The following is a 25,981-nucleotide window of genomic DNA, read 5'->3' on the forward strand; positions in this document are numbered from 1 at the left end:
GCTGCCAATCCTCCTCTTTTTGCTGAGGAAGCCTGGCCCTGAGCTAACATTGGTGCCCATCTTCCTCTACTTTATATGTGGGACACCTGCCACAGCATGGCGTGCCAAGCAGTGCCATGTCTGCACCGGGGATCCGAAATGGTGAACCCTGGGCCACCGAAGCAGAACGTGTGCACTTAACTGCTGTGCCACTGGGCCAGACCCTGAATATTTTTTATTACGGATTTTCAAGCACATGAAAATATAACATTACAATGAACTCTTATTTATGTATCGCCCAGCTGCAGCCACCACCAACTGCCTGCTATTTTTGTATCCATTCTCATTTTTTTATTTTCTGGAGTATTTTAAAAGCAAATCCTATATATCATATTGTCAGTAAACACCACTTTAGTGTTTCTCTTGAGCAGATAAGAACTTATAGTATATCCAGCCATAATACCATTACTATACCTAATAAAGTAGCACTACTCCCTTAATATCATCCAATACCCGCAAATTGAGATGCATTTTGAAGGTAGAGCCAATATGAGTGCTGCTGTATTGAGTGGGTGTGAAGAGAGAAAGGAGGAGTGGTTCTTGGCTGAGGTTCCAAGATGGGGAAAACTGGGGAAGAAGTATGTTATTGTGGCGGTGGTTGTTTTTTTCGCCTGGACTTGGAAATCAGAGTTCTATTGAGATATTAGTCGTTCTGTAGGGATGTAGAATGGACATTTGAAACTTAGGGGAAAGGTCTGGTCTAAAGATATATTTGAAAGTCATCTGGCCAAATAGGGTGAGAGCCCAGATGCTAGATAGTGGGGAGAGGAGCTCTGGGGCACGCCCAGGTTTGAAGATGGGAAGATGAGAAAGGGCTGGCTAAGGGTTTGAGAAGGAGGGACTGATGAAGTAGGAAGAAAACTAAGGGAATGTGGTGCTCTGGATTTAAAGCAAAGAAAGTGTGGAAGCAGGAGGGAGTAACTGTGCTGGGAAAAGTGAAGACTGAGAATGAATCCTTGGATTTAGCAAAGGAAGAGAGATTGCAGTTGAAGGATAGAGACAAATTCTGATTAGGGAAAGCATGACTAATCCAGAAGAGGAGATACTGGATATAGATAGGTCTTCTGAAGACTTGAAATAAAAATTGGAATGTACCATCCTTATAATGAGGTACTTTATAATAAGAAAAAAAGTAGTCACAATACTTTAAGGTATATATTATGTTATAGTTTACAAAGTTCTTTCATAAATTTATCTGATATAAAACTTACAGATGTCGTGATAGATATGCCGTGTTTAAATGTCAGGTGGGTTTATCCCATTTTAAAACCTCAGTTTTATGAATAAAGAGGCATTCTGAGGGGTTGTTGTGAGCCAATTAATGTAGGTCATGGTAGGGAATTCCAATTTTGGTCAACTTCTTGCCCAGGTGACATGCCTGGTTGGAGGTGAACTTGGACCCAAGTCCATGTCTTCTGATTCTAATGACACAGACTCTTTCTTCCATGTTATATCATGTCTTTGGTAAATAGGAGGTCAGGATTCTTCTCTTTAAGAATATAAGGATTTTTAAAAAATTGATTGCAACTGCTGGTCTATTCTAAACAATATTTTGTTTCTATAGATATCAAGATTGTCCCTATAGAGTCAACCCCAAAGGACAGTCTTTACTATAAAATTTCCTAGTTTTTGTTTAAACAATCCACTAGGATGTGTCATTCATGAATTTGAAACATTACCTTGAACTCTGTTTCTCCTCATAATGAAAGTGTCTAGGGTACAAAACTGACGGCCCAACGAAAGAAATTATTCTAGTAATTGTGAGCAAGAAGATTTATCCTGGTCCTGAGAGAAATATGAATGACATAATAGTTGAAGCCTCCGAAAGCGGAGATATTTTACTCATGACCACAACCAAATCCTGATTGAAATCTGGTGGCGTGATGTTAAGTCATGATTCTGAGAAGCCAAGTCCAGAGGGACCAGAGTAATACGGTCCAGGCGTATAGTTTTCTGATGAGCTCACTGTACAAGGGGACAAAGCTGGGACTGTCTTGAGGAAAAGAAGTTAAGATATCCTTTATTTGACAATTTCTCTGGTCTATCAATTTTCTCATTGGGATTTTGGTGACAGCTGCGTGGCAAACCGTCTAACCCTGTGGTCATTCTCCCGAAGTACAGGTACTCTTCATTGCTGACTGGAAGAATATCCACGTGCTCCAGGTATTAGAGGGCAAAGATGATTTAATTGGGGTTATTTAAGAGCCGGGTTTATATTTTCCCACTCGTCTCTAGGTTTCTTGATAACCACAGTCTGTATCTAATTCCAGTTGTAGCTCCAATACTCAATGCAGTGCCTGGCTCAGAATGCTCATTTTGTGTGTGTGGAACCATCTGGAACTCATTAACGAAGGGTGATGGTACCTCACATGCCAGTGGATGATGATCTAATTAAGAATTCTACCTACATGCTATCCTATTTCTGAGGAACTCCAAATGATAAGTATGACAACCTACTGTGAAGTCATGTTTTAAAATTTTCTTAGAAAGTGTTTAGGAGTTAACATGACTACACATCTAGTAAGTAAATAAACTCTTAATCTTCCAGTGATATCCTTAGCTGTCCTTTGTGCTGCAGAATCAGGAATGCTGTTTCTAGAAATACTAGGTTCTCTGACCAGAGCGAACCACATCATCCCACTGAGAGACGCCTTTACTTTGTCTGCGTTGGTGTGGCATGTATTATTACTTGGCATGTTAAATAACTAATTTCTTCTGGCTTAACAGACATTTGATTCTCTCTTAATCTGGCCCTGTATAGGAAAATTGATTAAGAATACCACTAGAGGCAATGGGAAAGCATAATATAGGCCTTTTATCCTAGAACCAAGATATTCAGGTTTTATTCTCCTACATTGGGAGCTATCTTCTTTTGGAGTGTTTTTCAAAAAGAAAAGTTGTTATTCACTACTGAATTAGATAAGAGCATATTCTCTGATTTCCTCAAAAGAAGATGTGGCACCGGAGATGAAGAGAATGGTTGATCTACTCAGGCTAAGGTGATTGCTTGTAAATTTTTTCCCATCAAAATATGTTCTTCGTATAAGGAATATTTCAGAAAAAGTTATTTTTCCTATAGACATTATTCTTAGGATATTTGGGTAGTCAGCAGTTATCTGTAGAATATTTTTTAATGGAAAGGTAATAAAAATTTATTTCCAGCTTCATTTACTAATCATTGGAAAAAGGAGTGAATTGGATGACCTAAGCTTTTATAGATTTTTCCTCAAAAGTTTGAAAATGGAGGGAGGGGGCAAAAAGACTCACGGCAGCTGGTTGTATTGACTTTATGGAATCAAAACTGGCACTAGTGAAGGAGGAAATAGCTTAGAATTAAAAAAGAATATTCTTATTTAAGAGCATGTCAATAGCAATATTGGGAAGCGGGCTTTCAATTTGTGGTGGATGCTCTACCGTGCCACCCGCATGCCCCTTCCAGACTGCAGAACATATTTCTCCAGCTACCAGGAACGCTGCCTACACACAACCCTCAGCTGTCAGCCCTCTCTGGGAATTGCCCTTGGCTGAGGAGAGCTGTTTTGCTCAAGGTCACCCTTCCTTGCTGGGGTGAGACTGCATCCAGTGATTGGACCATGCCAAGGTATAAAGGCCCGGCCCCCTTGATCCAACTCTGAAGGCTTGTTCCAGCTCCAGAACTCCCCTTGGTTTTGGCTGAGTGTTTGTTGTGACTGCATCAAGGCCCAACTCCTCCCTCTACCCAACAGTTTTCCTTCACTCCCCCACAGGTGTTAATCCCAAGAGAACTTCCCAGTAAACTTGTTGCACAAAGATCTCCTTCTGAAACTGCTGCCCAGGAATCTGACCTAGACCTAAATAACTCTGTTTTCTCCATGGTCAATCTGAACTATTTCCTTCAGCATTCATGTGTGAAAGCAAATGTAATAGTCTTCTTTGAAAGAATTTTCTTCTGATTTCCGTGTGGTCTCATCATCTATTAGCCATTTCTTGATGGTATTCTCTAAGAATTTATGAAAGACAGAAAGGATCTTAAGAGACTAATTCAGGATAGGGATTTCAGTTAAGGGAAATGATGGAAGAGAATACATTTCCTGCACAGCTCTCAGTAGGCTTATGGTTCAGGTAAAACTTAGGAAGTGAATTGGTCATTCTGTTTTCAAAATAAGAAGGCTAAATTTTATGTGTATTTCTGCATCCAAATAATGCACAATAGGATCTACAAGGATTTACATAAATTAGGCAGGACATTTATAAGATTGATGACTTTTTCTCAGCAAATTGTTAATCTAAATTATCCATGCTGTAGGACTACATCTTGTGTCATCTCCCCTTTTTCCCACCCTGCCCCCCGGCCAAATCGGTGGGACAGTGTCTTCAGCAGCTGATCACAGATCTCCCCGTGTGATTCTGTCTCAGCATAAGCATTGTGCTAATAAGAAGAGAGAAGGAGGAAAACATCTGCATCCTTCAAAATAAGTAGATTCCGAAGATATGAGTATTATGTTCATTCTCCATGTAATGAAATCCTGTTCACCAGTCTGTTGTTGGAGGATTAGGGCCAAGCTGTATGTCTTACTCTCGTGTGGCTCTGACAGCAGTGGGGTTGATAAGAACCAGAAATTGCTGCTGTCCACTGAACATTTGTGTCGGGGGATCGTGCCTGCAAGCTGTCTTTGGATTGGTTGGTTGTAAACCCTGGGAGTGTGCACTATTGCTGTGATCTAATTCCTTCAGCTCCTTATGGTCCATTCTCTTTCTGAATAGACAATATATACTTATCATAGAAAGTTAAGTGAAAAAGAGTGATAAATATAGATTTATTAAGAGCACGGGCTTTGTACTCAGAGAGATTCCGGTTCCAGTGGCTCTGCCACTCACATGTGACCTTGGAAGAGTTTTCTTTTCTCCTATTTTTTTCCTCCCCAACTGGCCTTTAAAATACCACTATATGCAATGCCAAAAATTCAAACAGTACAAAAAAGTATGCAAAAACCCGAAGTGTCCCTTCCATCTCAGTTCTCCTCTTCATTTCCTTTCTCTAGTGGCAACCGCTGAACGGTTTTTTGTGTGTCTTTTAAAAAAATTTTCTATGCTTGTAAGAACTGAGGTATGTGTAGGTATATCCTTGTTTCAAAACAGAATCTTACCATGCATATACAGTGTTCTGCATGTGCTTGTTTTCAACCTAAAAATGTAGCTTAGAGAATATTTCATTTCAGTACACAGAGATCTACTTTATTCTTTTTAGGGGCTGCGTTGTATTCCATTAAGTAGGTGAGCCATGATTGAATGGGTGTACTGTGGTACATCTCTCTAATCCTTATCAATGGGCACTGATGGTTTCTAATAGATTGCTGTTACAAATAGTACTGCAATAAACATCCTTATACATCCATCTTTGAGCACCTGTATGATCGGTTTTTTAAAGTGGAGAATCTGTATCAAAGTGTGTGAACATTTACATTTTTGATAGATGTTACAATATGGGGCAGATGACTCAATTTCTCTGAACCTCAGTTTTCTATTCTCTAAAATGGGAGTAGCAACAGTACCTATCTCATAGAGTTGTTGTGAGGATTAAATGAGAACTTACATGAATCATTTTGCCAGATAGAGCAAATGAAAATATAGGATGTCCAGTTAAATTTGAAATGCAGATAAACAATGATAATATTTTAGTATAACTATTTCCCAAGTATTACATGAGTCATGCTTATACTAAAAAATTATTTGTTCTTTATCTGAAATTCAAATTTAATTGGGAGTCATTTATTTTTATTTGGCAGCTCTATGCATTAAGGAGTCAGCTCAGTCCTGGATATGGTAAGCACTCGGTAAATGTTCGTTGCTAGAATTGTTATTAGACACTCAGGGAAATGCTATCACTCAACAAATGTTTTTGGAAATGATTCTACATTCATTAATTTATTTATCACTCAATCAACAGATATTTATTGAGTGCCTACTATGAACTAGGCATTATTCTGGGTCCTAAGGATACAATGGTGAATAAAACACAGTCTCTATGAGCAGATGAATACTTTGGTATGTTATAGATCTGACATGGGCTTTAGATGAAAGAAGAAACCCAGCTCAATATATGTGGATTAATTGGTTAACTAGGGCGGGTCAGTTATACTGACCTTCTTTCTTATCTTCTCTCTCTAGTACACCAACACGTCTTCTGTAGCTTTTGGGGAAATCCTCTTTTCAGGAATTTGTTGCTAATGGGCGATCAGGAGTGTTAGATTGTGGAAAGAATGGCAGTAGCTTGAGGAGACCATTGAAGATCTCCTCCTTCTGTCCCTTAAGCTTCAGCAATGGGCTTGGTATCTTGCTCAAGGTAAAGACTTGATTGATAGCCTCTGGAGCCAATAGTTCAGAGTCATGGAGCGTAGTTGGTGCCGTCTCAATCTCATTTTCTCGAGGAGGTTCTTAGCAAAGCCTAACAGCCTAACAGTATGGTGGACCTCATTAGAAAGAAGCAGGTTCAGACCATTTATCAACGATTATTAGACACAGTTGCTGTCTCTCATCACCTTTTCCCAGAACTCAGATTCTCTGATATTCTGAGAGTAGATATATAGCGAGTGTATTTTTAAAAATTCTTTCCTTAAAGTAATTCTAGTCAACATTGTGTGGCAATTAAATCCCATATGTTTTATGGTGCCTTGGGAATTTAAATTTTTTGAGTCCATTACTTGAATCTTGGCTTATTATTTAGCAGTTGGCTTGTGAGTTTACTAAAATAAAGGCTATCTTATTACTCCGTCTATTTTTGAAAAATCTGGTTCAAAGAAGCATTAACTAGATTATGTCCATCTCAAAACCTTAAATAATTATATGATGATATGAAAGTTGAAGCATATTTTAAAATCTTGAAATTTCTTGATTCAGTGCAATTACATGAAGAAACTTGCATTTGGAATATGTATATGCTACAATTCCTCCACGAGAGTGGAAGGGCTTTTCTTCGCAAAGGTAAAAGCAAAGTTTGAAGGTGCTGAGTCTGTGGAGCCAAGTGTCACCGTCCCAGCACACGAAGCCATTGTGTGTCCCCTTCGCAGAGCCGTGATGTGGCTTGCTTCACACACAAGCCCTGAGAACAGCTGCACCACACGTGGAGAGCCAGGAGCGTCTGTTTTCATTGTTTCACGATGATGACGAAATGCAATTACTCTACAAGCTAAAATCTTAGAAGAACTCTAGAAATATTTTAAAGATGAACTTTAAAGCAAACCTTCCTATCTTCCCCTCCAGTCCTGCTGGTCTGTCTTTGATGTTGTGTCGTCAATGGTAATGGTGGTGGGCAGGAAATAAAAATGGTAGGATTTAAAAGATAACCGATTTCAATTCATTTGCAGGTCTTTTTCAGTTTATACTTGTTCAGTAAGCTTGGGTACTTCTGTAGCTATGAGCCTTAGTGCTCATTGAAATATATCTCTGAGGTCCTAGTCAGTGCAGTTATAATTACCTACTATGATAGAATAGGAAACGACATTAAAAAAAAAATCTCCTCTGATTGTATTATACACACTGATTGTTCTATAGATATATATTCAAAAAAGGGTTTAACCAAGGCATTACACACAGCCTATGGTTTACCAGTATCTCCAGATCCTTTTTCTTCAAATCTCTAGTTATATCTGTAGAGGGTTACTTTCTCCTCTCTAAAATAATCTATTTTATACTTCTTCCTTTTCCTCTTCATTCAGTTTCTGGTAACTTCTAGAAGTCATTAAGATGAGTTTCTCTCATAATCTTACTTTGTAAGGGTTGTGCTCTTTTCTTGCCAGGGTGCTGTCCTCCGATCTGACAGGTGTGTCTGTGAGATGGTTGTGTAGGTTGTTGGTGAGGTAGTTGAATAGGGCTAGAGTTGGGGTCAACATCCACGGAATACCGCTTGCCGTTTCTTGCCAGATTGCTAATTGGTTTTGGGTAATATTTCTTTTAAGGAAATGTCCCATGCTTGTACACCTTCACAACAATATTTTGCTTCAACCTCAGAAAAACTTTGTTAAACTGCATTATTGTGGTGAAGGTTCTGCATAGCTCATAGACCACAGAAGTGATATTGTGTCCCATGGAATTTGTATATGCATATACCAGAAAGTTGTTTTTTTTCTTTTTTCTTTTTGTTTTTGTGAGGAAGATTGGCCTTGAGCTAATGTCTATTGCCAATCTTCATCTTTTTGCTTAAGGAAGATTGTTACTGAGCTAACATCTATGTCAATCTTCCTCTCTTTTGCATGTGGGATGCCGCCACAGCATGGCTTGACAAGCGGAGTGTAGGTCTGTGCCCAGGATCTGAACTTGCAGACCCTGGGCTGCCACAGCAGGGCATGCAAACTTAATCACTACTCCACTGGGCTGGCCTTCAGAAAGTTTTTAAGATCTCGAATACTTGTAGTCCTAAGACTTTGGAAGCAAAGTATACGGAGTGCTCCTTTTTTAGAGGAGGACTTTCCATGGGGATAGATGGAGAGGGGGAGGTGAGCAAGGATGAGCAGATGTTGGAGGATGTCTTGAGTAACAAAGGGGCCTTTTGAGAAGAGGAGCTCATAGAAAAACAAATCAGAGAGAATTTAAGTAAGAAAAATCATGGAATACTACTCAGCCATAAGAAATGATAAAATCCGGCCATTTGTGACAACATGGATGGACCTTGAGGGTATTATACTGAGTGAAATAAGTCAGAGGGAGAAAGTCAGATACCATATGATCTCACTCATAAGTAGAAGATAAAAACAATGACAAACAAACACATAGCATTGGAGATTGGATTGGTGGTTACCATAGAGGAAGGTAGGGGAGGAGGGCAAAAGGGGTGATTAGGGTCACATGTGAGGGGATGGAGTATAATTAGTTTTTGGGTGGTGAACATGATGTAATCTACACAGAATTTGATATATATTATGATGTACATCCGAAAGCTATATACTGTTATAATCCAATGTTACTGCAATTAAAAAAATAAATTAATTAATTAAAAAATAAATAAATAAAAGAAAACTCAGGTTTTGGTTTGTTCTCCCACGTAGTGGCTGTTGCTTCTTACCTGTGCAGACTGAACTATCAAATTTGCCTTTTGAAATGTGTAAGAGATCCTCTAGGGTTCCCTTTTTGCTTTGGTTGATTTTCCATTTGGGTGGAAGAAGTAGTGTAGGGTCCTTCCTAGAGCTTCTGGTGTGTAGGAAGGAGGAATAAGAGTTTGGAAATGAAACTTAATATCATCTCAGCTTCTTCCTAAAGAAGATGCACTTTCAGTGAAGACTTCAGGGCAATTTAGTATCAGTGCGGTTTCCAGAAATAAAGATACGGTCTCCATCTCAGTCCATTCACATCAACTTTTATCTGAGATACTGTCCCCAAGAAATATTGCTAATGCTCCAAAGGAGGTATCTCCAGGAGAGGTAAACGAACACACAATCCTTACCTGTAAAAATAAATAAAATGAGATTTAGAAGCCTCCCTAGGTTCTCCTGTTGTCATTGAACTAGATAAAGTGCAGAAAAGTATGGCATTGGAAAAATGATTGAATTCTGGCTAGAGATGAAAATACTGCAATTGAAAACTTTCCAGAACAACATGTACTTGGACCCATATTAAAGAAAAATCTTTGAATGTTTAAGCCAGATGACCCAGCAGCATTGATAGTGTGAGGCATATTTCACAGTTCTATAAATATTTAAAACTATTTTCCAGCCTATAAAACAAGTAAATTAGGTTGTTTTTAAAAAACTGCACAATGAAATTAACCTGCCCACCTTGGCTTGTGGGGGAACCTGCCCTACTCATCCCAGCCTTCTCTCCTACAAGGGAATTGCTGAGAAGGAAGTGCGAGGAAGGCTTCCAACTTGGAAAACAAAACTGGTTTATATCTCATTTCTAAATTTCAGAAGGGATGATTAGCATCACAGTATTAGCATCCCAGGCCACAGGTGGTCTGTTCCCAGATGGCCTGTCTGCCTAACTCGTCATGAGGGGACTGATCAACTAGACCCAATAACTTTTCATCACAAACCCCTGTGATCTTGGTGAAGGGCAGACTTGGGCTCCGTTATATACATGAGCCGGGAAGAAAGCAGTGCAGCAGCAGCTTGGCTGTTTTGTTCTCAACTCTGAGCTTTTGGTCCTAGCCATTAGAATGCCATCAAGCCCGTCCTTCAGCCACCGTGCTTATGGCTGATTTGTAGGTGGTCTTTCTCATTCAGTCTTCCAAGACTTCTTTTATCACCCATTGTTGTGCTTGTCCTTTCCAAAATTTTTATTCTTTTCATCTTACTTGCACTTTAGCTACTGTCCTGGACCACTCTCCTTGCTTCTGTCTCCTCTTTCACTTCTTGCCTCCAGTTAAACAGACTTCTGAGATAATGGCAGTGATGTTTCTATATCTATTAATACAGAGTTTGATAAGGATGTCAGTAATTGAATTTATTTTAACCTCCCCTTTTTTAATGTTCTGGCCAAGGAAATGTAAGCAAGAGTTAATACCTGCTTTATAAAGCTGACACCATGGGGTGGTGGAGAGAACACACAGCCAAGAGTTAGGCATCTTGAGTTTCGCCATGCAGATATTACTAACTCACTGGGTATCCTTGGGCAAATCACTTGACCTCTCGGGGCCTTAGTTCCTATATCATGCAGATAGAAGACTGTTGTGTAAGGTCTTTTGAGTTTAGCATTCTAGAAAAGTCTTATCTGCTTCTGTTATATGATTCTCTGTTATGAATACATTCCCTTGATTCTTTTCTGTTCCTGAAAAAAATTAATTTTGTTTTTGTTCTTAGACTGCAGAATGAAAAATGGATGAATGTCAAAGTGGGAGACATCATTAAATTAGAAAATAACCAATTTGTTGCTGTGAGTATTTAGTTTTGTTTAAAGAATTTACCTCAGATTAAAATAGTATATGTACTGAAGTATTTACATTTGTAAATTTAGTAAATCCATTACTAATTCAGAGTAATTAACGAAGGAACACCAGGATGTATTAGTAAAAAGTCTCCATTATAAAATGTTTTAGAAGACGTATTGATTAATTACTTTCAATCACATAGTAACTCAGACAAGGATGACTGATTATCACGTGTCCATCTGCTTCATGATCTTTTAAATTAGTACATACAAAAGATTTTAAATCAGGCTGTAAATCGTTTCATATAATTAAGAGCTTTTAAAATGCTTCCGAGTACTTTAAAAAAAGTTTGTTCTCACCTATTTTGAATACTATTCTTCAAGAATAGGATTAGTCTATTTGAAGAAAAGATAAACTATAGGAAGAGAAAATGTATGCTTTTTTTCCAAATAATAGTGATCAGAAAACGTCTATGGATTGTTCCGAATTAATAAAATGCCATTTATGAAGTTTTTCTTAGTGTATCTAATGCACTATAGTTTATATTCTCAAACTGACTATGTTACAATTTTCTTAATAAAATACAAGGGGTCAGTTCAATAACTAAATTATATGTGATTAACTATAGTTCATATTAAATGAAGGGCAATAAAAGCTATATATTAGATTACTTATGAAAATTTGTGAGTGCAATTTTTATATATTGAGTTGTGTTCTTCATTAAGTGAGACATTTTCCCACAGGAAAAAAATGTGGCTCCAAGATTTATTTAAAAAAACAACTCAGGGGCTGGCCCAGTGGCGTAGCGGTTAAGTTTGCCTGCTCTACTTTGGTGGCCTGGGGTTCACTGGTCTGGATCCCAGGTGTGGACCTACATGCCACTCAACAAGCCTTGATGTGGCAGGCGTCCCACATATAAAGTACAGGAAGATGGGCACAGATGTTAACTCAGCGCTAATCTCCTCCCCACTCCCCCCAAAAAAACTCCAACTCAGTTGAGACTCCTAAATATTCGCTTTCAGAAACAGTCTTCTTTCATTAACGCGCAGTGTGTGTATACTGATGCTCTCTCTTGAAGAACCTATGCTAAGGGGACTACTCAGAGGACAGGCCATTCACAAAGAGTTCACACTTTAAATAGAGAAGTGTTTATTTCTCTGACAACCTCAATTCTTTGGAAAATAGCTGAGAACCAAAAATAAAATTGTCACAGAAACCAAAACAGTGGTCTCAAAGTCTGCACTCTGTGACCTGGGCTCCTTATATGTAAGAAAGTCGGCCAGGTTCTTACAATCTATCTATCTATCTATCTATCTATCTATCTATCTATCTAATTTATTTTTGGTGAGGAAGATTGGCCCTGAGCTAACATCTGTTGCCAATCTCCCTCTTTTTGCTTGAGGAAGACTGTTGCTGAGCTAACATCTGTGCCAGTCTGCCTCTATTTTGTATGTGGGATGCCGCCACAGCATGTCTTGATGAGTGGTGTGTAGGTCCATGCCTGGGATCTGAACCCATGAACCCTGGGCTGCCGAAATGGAGTGTGCGAACTTAACCACTACGCCACGGGGCCAGCCCCACAATCTGTTTATTTTATATTAGACACAATTTAAATTAGCTTGTCCAGCTTCTTTTCCAGCTCATTAAAGATTAGGAGCACTAGGGGGTGGCATCTGTTAGAAGAACATACTCTGTAGGGAAGATGGAGGCAGAGAGAGTGAGGACACTGGATGGGGAATTGGGGGAGACTGAGTCTTCAATCTCTTCCCTCAGTGATAGCATATTAGCTTCTCTTCCTTTGGTTTCTTCATGTGTCAAATCAGGGTGCTAGACCACTATGCGATCTCAAAGATCCCTTCCAGCCCTTACATTCTGCGATTCTCTGTCTGAACTGAGACTAGACTACAAGATTCTTGAAGGCAAAGAGCATATCAGTTTACCTCGTCTTTAACACATAGCGCCATGTTGGATCGTAGGGGCCATACAGTAAATGTTGGCTGGATGAATAAATGTCATTCTTTTGTGAGAAAGAAGACAGAAAAAAAAAAGGAAAGTGGATATAAATTTCCAAAATTCAGCTGTTCTGGATCAATGGGATACTAATAAACATCTATATGCCCTAATTAAGAAAAGATCACATATATCCAGGATTCTTTGCTTAAGAAGAAAGAACTCCATGGAACTCATTGTAGTTCTACTTTCAATGAAAATGATTACAGTGAAAGAGATTTGGTGCTTCTAAGTGGATAACCTTAACTTTTTTTTAAAACTGGTATATGTGGAATTCTAAGATGTGTACATTCAAAAGTTTTTTTGGCAACTACTTTATGCCAGGCGTGGTGCTAGATTGTAGTGGAATTAAAGTATGCTGTACATTTAACTATTATTCTATTTGGAATTGAGTATTTCAGGGGCAATGCCAGGTACTTTTCAACTTCAGGTAGTCAGTAAAGACAGTGCATTTTGAGAGTCCCCTGGATATGCTCTAACAAGGGTAACTATTAGCTTGAACTCACTTGTTTACTAACACTATATTATAGTATGTTCATTTATCACATTCTTTGGGGTGAGTCCCAGAAAGGCAAGAGTCAAATTTATGTCTCAAATCTCCTAACCTCATTGTACCTCAAGACCAGCATATTTATGCTCCAACTTGCCCACTAGCCTTGATGTTCTAATCTGTACTTCCCTTGGTCTTCATTTTTAATTTAGTTATATTTGCCATGTTATAGTATACATGCTAGCGTGCTATTGCAAAACCTTCTGCGGAATAAGGCATGAAAGGCAAGTGTAAGTGCAAGCATCAGGTGAAAAGAGACCAGTGTCATGGGTGCACTGGTAGCATTGTTGGAAGTGAATCATGCATTTAGACAAGTTCCCATGAAGTCAGTGATCCACATGTCCCAGCACTGTCCAATGGAGCTTTCTGCAGTGAAGGAAATCTTCTATAGTTGTGCTGTCCAGTGTGATAGCCAGTAGCCCCCTGTGGACACTGAGCACTTGAAATGTGGCTAAGGCAACTGAGGAAGCTGAATTTTAAATTTTATTTAATTTTAGTTAATTTAGATTTAAATAGCTACGTGTGACCTGAGGCTACCTTATTGGACAGTACAGATGTGGCCTTTTTATTGTGGCTACGTGATGGGGTGGGAATGCTCATTCTCCACTCTTCCCTAGATCCTGTTCTTTGCATTCTCACTTGGAGGGACAGCCCCAAAATAACACTCTCAGCATCTTGCCCTACTTTGCTCATTCCCCTCTCTCAGAAGTGACTTCTCTGATTGCCAAGTTTGGAGACAGGGAGTTGTGTGCATGACCCAGCACCTCCTTCCTTCCCCTTCTCTTTGGGCTCTGCGTGTGTGCAGACAGTGCGTTCTGCCCTGTTCCTTCTCACTGCCCGTTTGACAGGAGCCACTCCCCGTGGTGGGGGCTGGGGGCGGGTCCAGGTAGTTTAGAGCATCCAGTGTCTATGACTAGATGAGTCTAATGGGAATGAAGTATTAGCAAGCCCATTCAGCCCACAGACCTAAAGCCTGATCTCCAACAGCTTTATCAATAACAAAGATGATGTTTTTATCTCCATTGATGTCTGACTCCTACAATGATAGCTCTGTGGGTTTAATCTCCGGATGAGTGAGGAAGGGAGTTCTCCAGATGCCAAAACTCTGCCGTGCCTCTTGATCAGGTCACTTTGTTCGAAGTTTTTCCATGTCTAGCAACTCAGCACCTACAAAACTATTTGCAAGGACAAACAAGTGCTTTTATGGGGGAACTGCTGTAATTGCTGGCAGTACTGATGTGCCTCCCCGCTCCCCGGCATCAGCTGGCAGAGGCTGTGAGAGGGCTTGTATCTGGGGAGCAACATTCACAGGTCTCTGAAGAGACTCACTTCGCAGCTATTGCATCGAGATAGATCTTGGGACACCACGTCACGAAGATCGTGATGATAACAGCTAGCATTTATTGATACAGCTTAGGCCATGCACTGGACAATATTACAGACTCTTTATATGACAACTCATTTAATGTGCACATTAGCCCAATGAGGGCAGGTTATGTACTATTATTATTGTTCCTATTTTACAGATAAGAAAGCAGTGGCACAATGCCATCGAATAGCTTGTCAACAGAAGAGCCAAGAGTTAAACCCAGGCCCTGTGGGTTTTGATCTTATTCCTAACCACTAACCATTACCATATGCTACTCCTGACTCTATTAGAACAGTCGCCCTAATTGCCTTGAGCCTGGGCTTCCACATTAGGGCCTCCAGACTTGGATGCTGGAATTGCAGTGATCACAGAATGTTGCACCCAATGCCAATGCATGACCTTTAGCTGTCCAAAATTAAAACATTTAACTTGATTTATGTCACCTTATCAGTGCACTGTAAGCAAGGAAGGGAGCTTGCCTGGAATGGCTAATTAGCTTGCATGTTTAGAAGTTACCTTTGTTTTCCAGATAAGGAACCCCTACTGCCCTTAAATTCTCTTTTAATTCTAAAACACATTTGGGCTGAATTTCCAGAGCTCCTAGTTTATTTTAGGCCCAGGAATAAAAGTACAGAGTATAACTCAATTATCACAATGAAATTGACTTGCCTTAGAAGAATCAAGTAAACTGTGTGAGAAAAACGTACTGTAGAGGTCTTGATTTCGCCAGAACTCGGACCCTGGGAGCCAGGCAGACCTTCCCCCGCTCCTTGACAGCATGCTCTTGTTTTGTTTTGCTTTTTTTATCTGGTGGTAGAAATAAACCCCTTATTGGACATGAGCATATTTGAACACTACATGAATTTAATTGTTTAGCTTATCTAAAAATGCATCCTCTGATCGCCTCCACAAAAGGGCGTTCAAGTTTTAGGTGTTTACAATAGTAAAATTTTTGTTTTAAAACAAAGGAATTCTTCTGTTCCAGGAATTGAAACTTTCACCTTTAGAAAAGAAAGGGCAAGAAAGATTAATTTGACCTAAACTCCAGTCCTGACCAAGGGTGGGCTTGCCTCTCTCTTGACCCATCATGAGTGCTTATCATCTTGTCCTTTTCAGCACCCTTCTTGGACATCCTTCAAGAGAGGCCATTTTGTGGTCTAATTGCCCTCTTTGTTGTTTTAAGTTTTATAGCTTCAAGTCATAGTTACGTGTTTCACTCTAATTTCTGCAAATAAACTCTCCTCTGCCCATTTTTTAAATATGTGAGACAGTAGAAAGTTCGGAACTTCCAGAGAAAGATTTTTTTAAACTTTGAAATTTACATTTAAAGATTCTTTTAAATTTTAAAGATTTGTCTGAGCTGTATTGAAGAAGAAGCTTCTTGCTAAATAGCAAAGGTGCAATACACTATTTTCTATGTTAAAAAAAAGCAAATAGTCATGTTCTGGTTATAAGCAATTACTCATTTGTGGGGGTGAAATATATGGGCAAGGATTCTTTTTCAACCAAAGAAAGGACCTATCCATAAGTAAATGCCGTGATGTCCGTTATTATTCTCCTCCTCTCCTTCTCTTCTTTCTCATCATCTTTTTCTTATTCTTCTCAACTCACTTTAATTATAAAAAACAAAAACAATAATATATCTAGTTCATGTTAATGTTCAACATGCATTTACTGGATCTGAAATTTAAATTTTAAATAAAAATATTACCTGTAATCTTATACATTTTCATTTTTATGACTTCATTCTGACTTTTGTCCTTATCAAGATATTTTCCCTTAAGTATACTCATACTGCATAAGCCATTTTGGATTTTTATTTTGGGGCTACAAAAAAAAAGAAAAGACATTATTGTAGATTATAAAGAAGATAAAGAAGAACTCTGTGTGTGAGAATGGCTTAAAAAAAATAAAAGGAGATCTGAATACAATGTTCCAGTTAATTCTGCAAATTTATCTTTCCATCAGGTTAGGGAGCTGCTGTCCCAATATTTTTTTACCATTGTAGTTTTGGTTTTTGGACACCAATAAGGCAAAATAAAATAAAGCAAAATGCTTTCCATTTTTCACAGTTGTATTCCAGTGATTTTGTAGCCAACCAGAGGGAAGAGTATACATTTTGGGATGGGAGTTCTGAATTCTAGTTCCAGCGCTGCCATTTAAGCTCTGTGTGGCCATGAGTACGCAGTTCAATCTCTTGGAGCCTTGGGTTCCTCAGTTAGGTGTGATAGAGTTCTCATCGAGACTTTGTAAAGGCTATGGGCTTTACTTGAGTTAATTTAGCTCATCTAGTGCTTGTGGGACCAGAGACGACCTTCCCAGGTTTCTTATCCGTATAATGGGAACGAAATTACCCCCTCATAGGGTTGTTGAGAGAATAAGGAGACACAATTATGTTAGAGCATTTTGTAAACCCTTAAAGAATTCTATAGCTTTTAGGTGTGATCATCACTTGAGGTTTTGCTTCATTTATTCTTTAATTCAACAAAGACTGATTATACCTGATAAACCTATGAGGACAATGTCATTGGCTCTGAGTACACAAAGATGTTCAGTGGATTCTTTTCGAGTTTCTTCTGACTGGAATATTTATTTCAGGTTTTCATGAGGCAGCTACTTGGGCTTTTTGTTGCCTGTGGAGGGTGGGGGAAGGGGCGTTTTGTTGGAAAACAGTACTTCATTCTTAGGAGACATGATTGAGCCTCCCCTGGCAGGGCGCGGGGAAGGCACGGATAATTGAGAGAAGAAAGTACAAATGAGAGTCTGAGGCTGGTTCTGGTTGGGATTACCTACTGTTTGCTTGTGAGTTCCAAGAATATGCTTTCCCTTCCCTGTTCTTTAGTCCTGCTAGTGACTCTGCCTGGGGGAACCTGCTTTCCATTCCATCCAGAGTCTTCCTTGAGGCCCTTCCTCAATTACCAACCTGGTGTGCTCTCTTTCTCATTTGCACTCCTCTCCTGGCACTTAGTTAAGTAGACCCTTAGAACGCTTATCATATTCTGCTTTTACTAAACTGTAAAATCGTTGAAGGAAAGAGGTTTTTACTTGCTTTAGTACTCCCAGCTGTGTATGCTTTAGATTGCTTGGATTCATATCCTCGTGCCCCACTTACTATGTGGCCTCAACAAATTACTGAACCTCTCTGGGCCTCACTTTGCTCATCTGTAAAGTGGAGATAACAGCAGGACCTACACTGAGGGTTTCTGTGAGAGTTACATAAAATATTGCATGTGAAGCTCTTCAGAGCGTGCAGACACATAGTAAGCCCTCACTAAATATGGGCTATTGGTATTATAAACACCTACAACTCAAACACAAGTTTCTGGATTGACTAGGAATTGGGTCCCCTGAGAGATACTGAAAGGATCAGCTTGAGGAGGTCTGATCTGAGACTCACAGAGTCATGGGGCTACTGGGCTTTTAAGACCACCTATACGTTGCTCCATTCCCGGTTCTGAACCAAATGGTGACCAGGGACTCACAGGGCCATTACTGCAGCTCTCTTGCCCTTCCTTTTCAGAATGATTACTGAGTGCACTTGGAATGGCAGGACTGCCTGATGATGAGTGGGCTGACCACTTATTCTGCCAGATGCTTCTGCTGGTCCTGCCCCTTCATACTTCCTCCTCGGCTATCATGAATTGAAAACCTCGAAGGGAGAAGTTAGCAAAGGGGGTACCCCAAGGCTCCGCAGTGGGGCAGGGAGAACAGAGGATGAGTGACGCGGCGGCAGGACTGAGATCAGGGAGTGGGAAAGAGGAGGAGGGTTCAGAGGACATCAAAGAGAAAGGTGACAATGGAGGAGACAGAAAGAGGCAGGGGAGGTAGAAGGTAGGAAGGTAGAAGTCCCAGGTTCCCAGGGGTAGAGCAAGCAGGAGGAGTTAGCCAGGAACCTGTGGGCTTTACAGTTCCATTTCTGCCTCTAGGACGTTGAGCCACTGCTCAGAATAGAATCCAGCCACCCGGTGGTGGTGCCTCCGTCACATGTTCTGAGCCACCTGTGCACAATGAATCCCCTTCTCGTCTACCCAAAATATAAGTGTTAAGGCAGCTGGGCTCAATATTAAACGGTAATGTTGGATCCTTCTTACTGTGCAGAGTTTAGAAGAAAAGCAACCCGGGGTACAAATAGGTGTCTTTCTCTATACTGCATAACTGCTTTCAATTGCAGATGATAGGAATGACAGAATTCTGGGTTTTGTTTAAAATGATCCTTTTAAGCTCAGGGGAGGAGCCGTATAGACCCAAAGAGCGTGAAGCTCTGTTGCTATCATATTCATTGAAACCTAAATGTGACAAATAAGACCAAGGGGAATTTTCAAGAACATTCTTTTTCCTTTTAAAATCAAGATGGGTAACGTTTGGCACAAGAGTGGCATACACTCTTCACCCGTTCTCTCTATAGTGGGTGTGCTCTGGTTCCCTTGTGTCAAGTCAGAAAAAAATTTCTGCCATGACAGCCTTGTGTGACTCTTTCATCCAGAGATGCGGAAGGGCATTGATGATGCAAACCCATTTATTCCTTTTGGGGCTTGTCACTGGGGTTTTTTTCAGCTATGTTTTATCACAATTTAGACAAAACTACACACACACACAGACACACACACAGAGCGCCTATTTTTGAGTTGGAAATTTAAAGCTTGAGACAATGAAACGAGTGGATTGATTCTAAATTTGACCTCCAGGACTTGAGGATGAGGAGACTCTAAAATTTTAAAAAACAAAAGTAAGATAGTTTCACAGATTTGGAATGCCAATCATACATTCAGACAGAGCTACAAAATTGTTAGGTTGCTGTGTCGAAATTAATTGCTAAAATTTTAGTCAATTCTTTTTAGACATTCAAATCCTTCAGAATTTCATAAAACCCTCTACTTGAAAATAAATTTTGAAATTTGAAATAAAATAAACAGTTTCCCAATATAGAAAGCTACCAGCCTTCTAAAACTGAGTTGTGATAGGGCATTTCCAAAGCTCAAATGACAGCCACATAGGATGACTTATCTCTGTGAAGGGCCGCCTCCTGGCTTTCTCAGTGTTCCCCACTGTCTTTTACCCTGTGTTCTCTTCCATGTCATCCTCTTGCTTGGCACTCCTCTTTATTTCTCTTCCCCCATCCTTACACCCCACCATCTTTTTTCTAGATTATCTTTTTTATTTTGTTTTTCTTTTAATCTTTCTCTCTCTTTCAAATTTCCTTGCCTCTCTGATTTTTTTATATGGTTTTCCATTTCCTCTTACTTCTCATTGGTCTTTCCTCATCTCTTTTGCCTGCCCCCTGCTGTGAACTGATCATACTAGGGAATCAAAGGATGTGCATATAAATATTTCCAGTTGTCTTACTTATTGGGGAAAGTTTATATTTTCCATGAGTAATTATCAAAGCAAGAAAATAAAATTTTAGGTATTTTTCGCCAAAAAAGTACATAAAGTGGCTATTAATTTGGATGCTATCCCCTGCCCTTGCTTATGTTCTGAAGGCCAGGGGCCTGCAAAACAGGAACCAGGAAGTGGAGGAGGGGTTTGATTCAGGGCGTGTGGCAGAGGGGGCACCAGGATTTCACCCCCCTCACTCTTTTCTAAGGCTCTCCTGGCTGATTAGTAGTGGAAGAGTGATACAGCATAGGTTTTCCACCGGTCTTCCCTTCTCAATTATTCTTTATCACAATTTTTTTAAATAGGCTGACCTGCTTCTCCTATCAAGTAGTGAGCCACATGGTCTCTGTTACATTGAAACTGCTGAACTTGATGGGTAAGTTATTAAAGTTAGAATAATTCAGTAGACTGGTTTTTAATTTAATTAAGAGCAATATCTTTAGAAACAGGACTTAAACCTTATTCTTCATTTTATTTTCTTGGAAGAAATAGGAGTCTAATTTGCAGAGTCTATTCGTTAAATGCTTTGCAGATCTTTTGAAAACTCTGTCTTTTTTTGTGAATTTATTTTCTTTCAGATATGAGCTAAACATGTATATGTGAATAAATTTTACACAAGACTCTTCACTGAGATTCCTTAGAAAGGCCTTTTTAAAAAAATTTAAGTGATTCTCTAAGGAAAATGAGAGAAGTATTGATCAAGAGTCCCTGAGGAAAGAAGCACTGTTGTTACTTAGAAGGCGATCTTTTGGAACTGGGTGAAATGAAGTCGTAGAAAGAGAAGAGAGAAATGGAGTTTTGACATTGATGTTAATTGAGAATTTAGGTATAGACCAAATAGCAGTTCTGTTTCAGGGGATTCAATTTGCCTGTCTGGCATAAAAACATTTATTGAATGCTTACGTTTTAAAGATACTGTATATATTCTTTAGATGGATTTTATCATTTAATCCTGGCATAAGTACTATATAAGCCCCATTGTACAGATGAGAAAACCAAGGCTTAGAGAGATTAACTAATTTGTCCCATACTTCTAAAGAGTGAGCCCAGGGCTCAAACCTGGCAGTCTGACAAAAGAGCCTATGGTTTTAACCGCTTCTTCCCAAATCCTTGTCGTATTGGGCTATTGAAATAGAGTTTGGCCTGTGTGATCCTACCTCTGGTTTGGGCAGAAGCTAAAATAGTGCTGATAGGGAAACTTACAGCACGAAATACATACACTTGAAAAGAAAAAAGTCTCAAATCAATAATCTAATCTCTCATCTCAAGAACCTAGAAAATAGTAAATTAGATGCAAAGCAAGCTGAAGGAAAGAAATAAAGACAAAAGCAGAAATCAGTGAACTTGAAAACGGAGAAACAATGGAGAAAATCAATGAAACAAAGAGCTGACTCTTTGTAAACATCATTAAAATCGACAAACTTTTAGGAAGGCTGAAAAAGGAAAAAAGAGAGATGATGCAAATTAACAATGTCATGAATGAACTAGGAGATATTGCAACAGATCCTGAAGACATCACAAGAGTAAGGAAGTACTACAAACAGCTCCATATACATAAATTTAACAACTTAGATGAAATGGACCACTTTGTCCAAAAACAATCACAGCTCACTCAATATGAAATGGAGAATTTGAATAGCCCTATAACTATTAAGAAAATTGAATTCAAATGTAAGACCTAAAACCATAAAACTTTTGAGAAAAAGCATAGGAGAAAATCTTTGAGATCCAGGGCTAGTCTAAGAGTTCTTAGACTTGACGCAAAAAGCATAATCTTTAAAAGGAAAATTTGAAAAACTGGACTTCATCAAATTAAAAATTTTTGCTGTGCAAAAGGCCCTGCTAAGAGGATGACAAAATAAGCTACAGATTAAGAGAAAACATTTTCAGACTGTCTGTCTGACATAGGACTTGTATCTTGAATAAATGAAAAATGCTCAAAACTCAACAGTAAAAAACCAAACAATCTACTTAGAAAATTGGCAAATGACATGAAGGGACATTTCACCAAAGATGACATATGGATGGCAAGTAAGCACATGAAAAGATGTTCAACATTATTAGCCATTAGGGAAATTAAAATTGAAACCACAATGAGATATCACTACACACCTATTGGAGTGGCTAAAATGAAAAATAGTGACAATTCCAAATGCTGACAAGGATGTAGAGAAACAGGATCACTCACACATTGCTGACGGGAATGTAAAATGCTACAATCACTCTAGAAAACAGTTTGACAGTTTCTTAAAAACCTAAACATGTGATTACCATACAAGCCAGCAATTTCACTCCTAGGCATTTATCCCAGAGAAATGAAGACTTATGTTAACACAAAAACGTGCACGCAAATGTTTATGGCAGCTTCATTTGAAACATCCCCAAACTAGAAACAACTTATATGTCCTTCAGCAGGTGAATGGTTGAACAAATTGTGGTACATCCATATCATGGAATATTACTGAACAATAAAAAGGAATGAACTATTGATATATGCAACAACCTGGATGAATCTTCAGAGAATTATGTTGAGTAAAGAAAGCCAATCCCAAAAGGTCACATTCTGTATGATTCCACTTCTATAACATTCTTAAAAGGGCAAAATAATAGAAATGGACAACAGATTAATGGTTGCCAGGAGTTAAGGATGGGTTGGAGGAGGCAGGGAAGTGGGTGTGTCTACAAAGGGCAACCCGAGGAATCCGTGTGGTGATGGAATGTTCTGTATCTTGACTGTGTCAATGTCAGTATCCTGGTTGTGATACTGTGATATGGTTTTGCAAGATGTTACCATTAGGGGAAATCAGGTAAAGGGTACAGAGGATCTTTCTGTGTTATTTCTTATGCTGAAAATAATTTTGAATTTTATCAAGATACTGAGGCAGATAAAGAAGAGTATGATAGGACGTTGAAGGTATTAATCAGGTAAAACTCATTTATGGGAATTTTAGATTAAATGCCCTCTCAAGTACCTGCTTCTTGGTTCTCTAAATTCAACTATTTCATGGCTTGGCATGTACTTCCAAATGGTGATACTTGCTTTTTTAGCAAGTTTCCCTCAAGAGGACAATAATCCTTGAGGGGCAGCATTGAGTATCACGAGTGACTATGGTATGTATTCAGTCAATATTTGTTGACTGAATGAATGCATCACTAAACATTTCCATAAAAGATAGAACTCTGACAGATGATGTTAAGCTACAGTAGAAGAGAATTAGGTTGAACTCAGTGAGAAAACTGACACGGCAAGCTTTTATACACAAGACATGAGTAATGGTCATAGATCTTCACTGCCGGTCATTTCATGAATACCAGACAGCCAACTGTCCAGTGTATGTGTGATCCTGCCTAGAGGAAGATGACCAGCTCACTATGACCCACTGAGTTCCTGTCTGGTTGTATGATTCTAGACTTATGGGATTCTTCACTTGATTCTCCAAGAAAAGGAAAGCTGTATTCCTTTTCCATTTAAATTCAGCTACTGTGAAATTAGCCGTGACCATCTTTTGCAAGTAAAACTCTTACTTAGATAATAGACTCTGGAGTGATACTGGACTCCTTTATTTGGCAACTGTATTCCCATTCCTAATGTGTTTTGTAACTCATGCATGATATCTGAGTAGGTTCAAATGAAACCATATTTATTGTGTCCTCTGTTCTTTCAAATAGCAACAGGGATTACTGTGTTGTTATACAGATGTGCTGTGGGTGCAATGCCAACTCTCAGCAGCCTGCAAAGCCCTATCCACTTTCCTAAGACAGGGTGAGAGGTGTGAATGACATTCAAAGGGAGTTTCTTGATTCTCTTGTGTTGAATTTTGCATGTATGGCACCTGCCTGATTGCCTTATGTAAGACGCTGTTGGGCTGTTCTATATAAAAATTTATGTCGTGTCAATTAATTTCACAGGGAAACAAACCTTAAAGTTCGCCATGCACTAGCAGTTACCTCAGAACTTGGAGCAGATATTAGCAGACTTGCAAAGTTTGATGGTAAGTGTTTAAAACAGACAAACAAAAATCTCATAACCAAAAAGGATGTAGCAAACTAATTATCTAAAATGCAATTTATGTTTCTTTTTATTTGGTGGAAGGAAATAGAATTCTCCAGGCATCAAATTCTGTAATCTCTTCTCATGCTAAAGAGTAAAAATGTTTACCAAGGGGAGAATGGTTTTGTCAGTTCATCATTCACTTCATCCTTGTTCTCTCTTCTCTAGATCTTGTTCCCTCTAGTCCTTTACTTGCCATTCCCTTTATGTCTGAACTTGCGCCTCCCTGGAGCCCTGTGCATACCTGCTGAGGATGAGTATGGGCCACAATTTTATTTCTAGCTCTAGGTCTAACCATTGATTTATTCCCTGGCTCCGTAACAAAGGCCAAACACTAGACTACAAAATTCACAAAGCTAGTAATCCTGCCTCATGTATTTCTGCAACTTGGCATAGTGCCTGGCATAATATCTTAAAGATAGTAGAAGTTCAGGAAGAATATTCTGATTTATTAATCACTTGGTCAGCTGTTCCTCTTTATTTTTAGACCATGGTTTTGTTATCACCATCTTCACACCCTTCACTGCGGCCCCTTGCTCCTCAGTGTGGTTTCCCTTGCCTGTTCTTTCCAGTTGTGTCTTGTTCCTTTCTGTTAAAGCTGCCCCAGAGAAACAAAATCTATCAAAAATCAAAGGAAAGAGCCATTACTAGTAGGATTGTAGGCACCATGACAGGCTGTGGGAGAATCTTTGGGGTCTCCTGCTACCCCTCAATGGTCTCTTGCTTTGTGCACTTGAATGTCTGGCTTTGTGTCAATATTTGCATACAGATTGGCTTTATTTATTAATGAATCTTTATGAGTTTGAGACTATCTTCCAAAATGTTGTTTTTGGAGAGGAAAATGTGGACAAGGGTCTTAGCATGATCCCTTAAGTTAAAGCACAGGCAAATTTACATTATAGAGTTTCTCCAGGACACAGCTTAGAACTTATATTACTTGTGCTTTGCATTTCTGTGTAAACTTCATCTGGATTCTGTTAATGTTTTAATCTCTCTTAAATGAGTGCAGTTTATAGAAAAAAATATTCCTCCAGTTGTGATTTAAGTCAGTGGAATAGCCAAGAAACTTTGAGTGACCCAAGAAATATTTTGATTAGATTAAAACAAATTACACATTTTCTACTAAGTAATTTTGTCAATGAGATTTTGCTGTTATGTGAATCTAAGAAAAGTAAATTGTGTTCATGAATCAAAATACTTGCTTGCAATACCTCATAGAATATTTATGGAGCCCTAGAAGTAGGCAACTTAAATATAATTTATCATTACTCGTCTATTTCCTGGCAGAATTGTACCTTTATACCTCTATCAATCTATGAGGAGATAGAAATCTGTGATTTTTAGTATTCTGTACCATCAAAAAACAGAAAATGATTGTTATCTGTATCTAGTTCGCCTAGTTTCATAGATGTTGAAAATGATTGTTATCTGTATCTAGTTCGTCTAGTTTCATAGACGTTGGACCAGATAGTCTACACTATGACACAGTTACAGACAACCCTGAAATCTTAGTGACATAAACAGTAAAGGTCTATTTCTTGCTAAAGTCACGTTCTCTTTTTTATTATTGAGGTAACATTTGTATATAACATTATATAAATTTCAGGTATACCTCATTATAGTTTGACCTGTGTATAGATTACATTGTGTTCGCCACCAAAAGTCTGTCTAGTTGCCATCTGTCATCGTACACATGGGCTCCTTTACTCCTTTCACCCTGCCCCTACCCTGCTTCCCCTCTGGTGACCA

At 39.0% G+C, this 25,981-nt stretch overlaps 1 protein-coding gene across 8 annotated transcripts in view; it reads left to right on the forward strand.

The window, feature by feature from the left end:
* The window catches only part of ATP8B4 (ATPase phospholipid transporting 8B4 (putative)), a 216,204-nt gene that overhangs the window by 87,770 nt on the left and 102,453 nt on the right, over positions 1-25,981 (forward strand). For 7 of the 8 annotated variants that reach the window (XR_011499559.1, XM_044764905.2, XM_044764906.2 and 4 more), the window contains 3 exons: positions 10,809-10,881; positions 20,487-20,557; positions 24,091-24,173. Coding sequence is in view for 7 of the 8 variants with exons in the window: in XM_044764905.2 (XP_044620840.1) it covers positions 10,809-10,881; positions 20,487-20,557; positions 24,091-24,173 (227 nt within the window). In the remaining variant the exon portion in view is untranslated. Of the gene's footprint in view, positions 1-2,077; positions 2,203-10,808; positions 10,882-20,486; positions 20,558-24,090; positions 24,174-25,981 lie in introns of those variants that run through there. The other variant, XM_070501751.1, reaches the window with a different exon arrangement.

The sequence above is a fragment of the Equus asinus genome, chromosome 2 (genome assembly GCF_041296235.1).
Source record: "Equus asinus isolate D_3611 breed Donkey chromosome 2, EquAss-T2T_v2, whole genome shotgun sequence".
In the NCBI taxonomy this organism is placed as follows: Eukaryota; Metazoa; Chordata; class Mammalia; order Perissodactyla; family Equidae; genus Equus; species Equus asinus.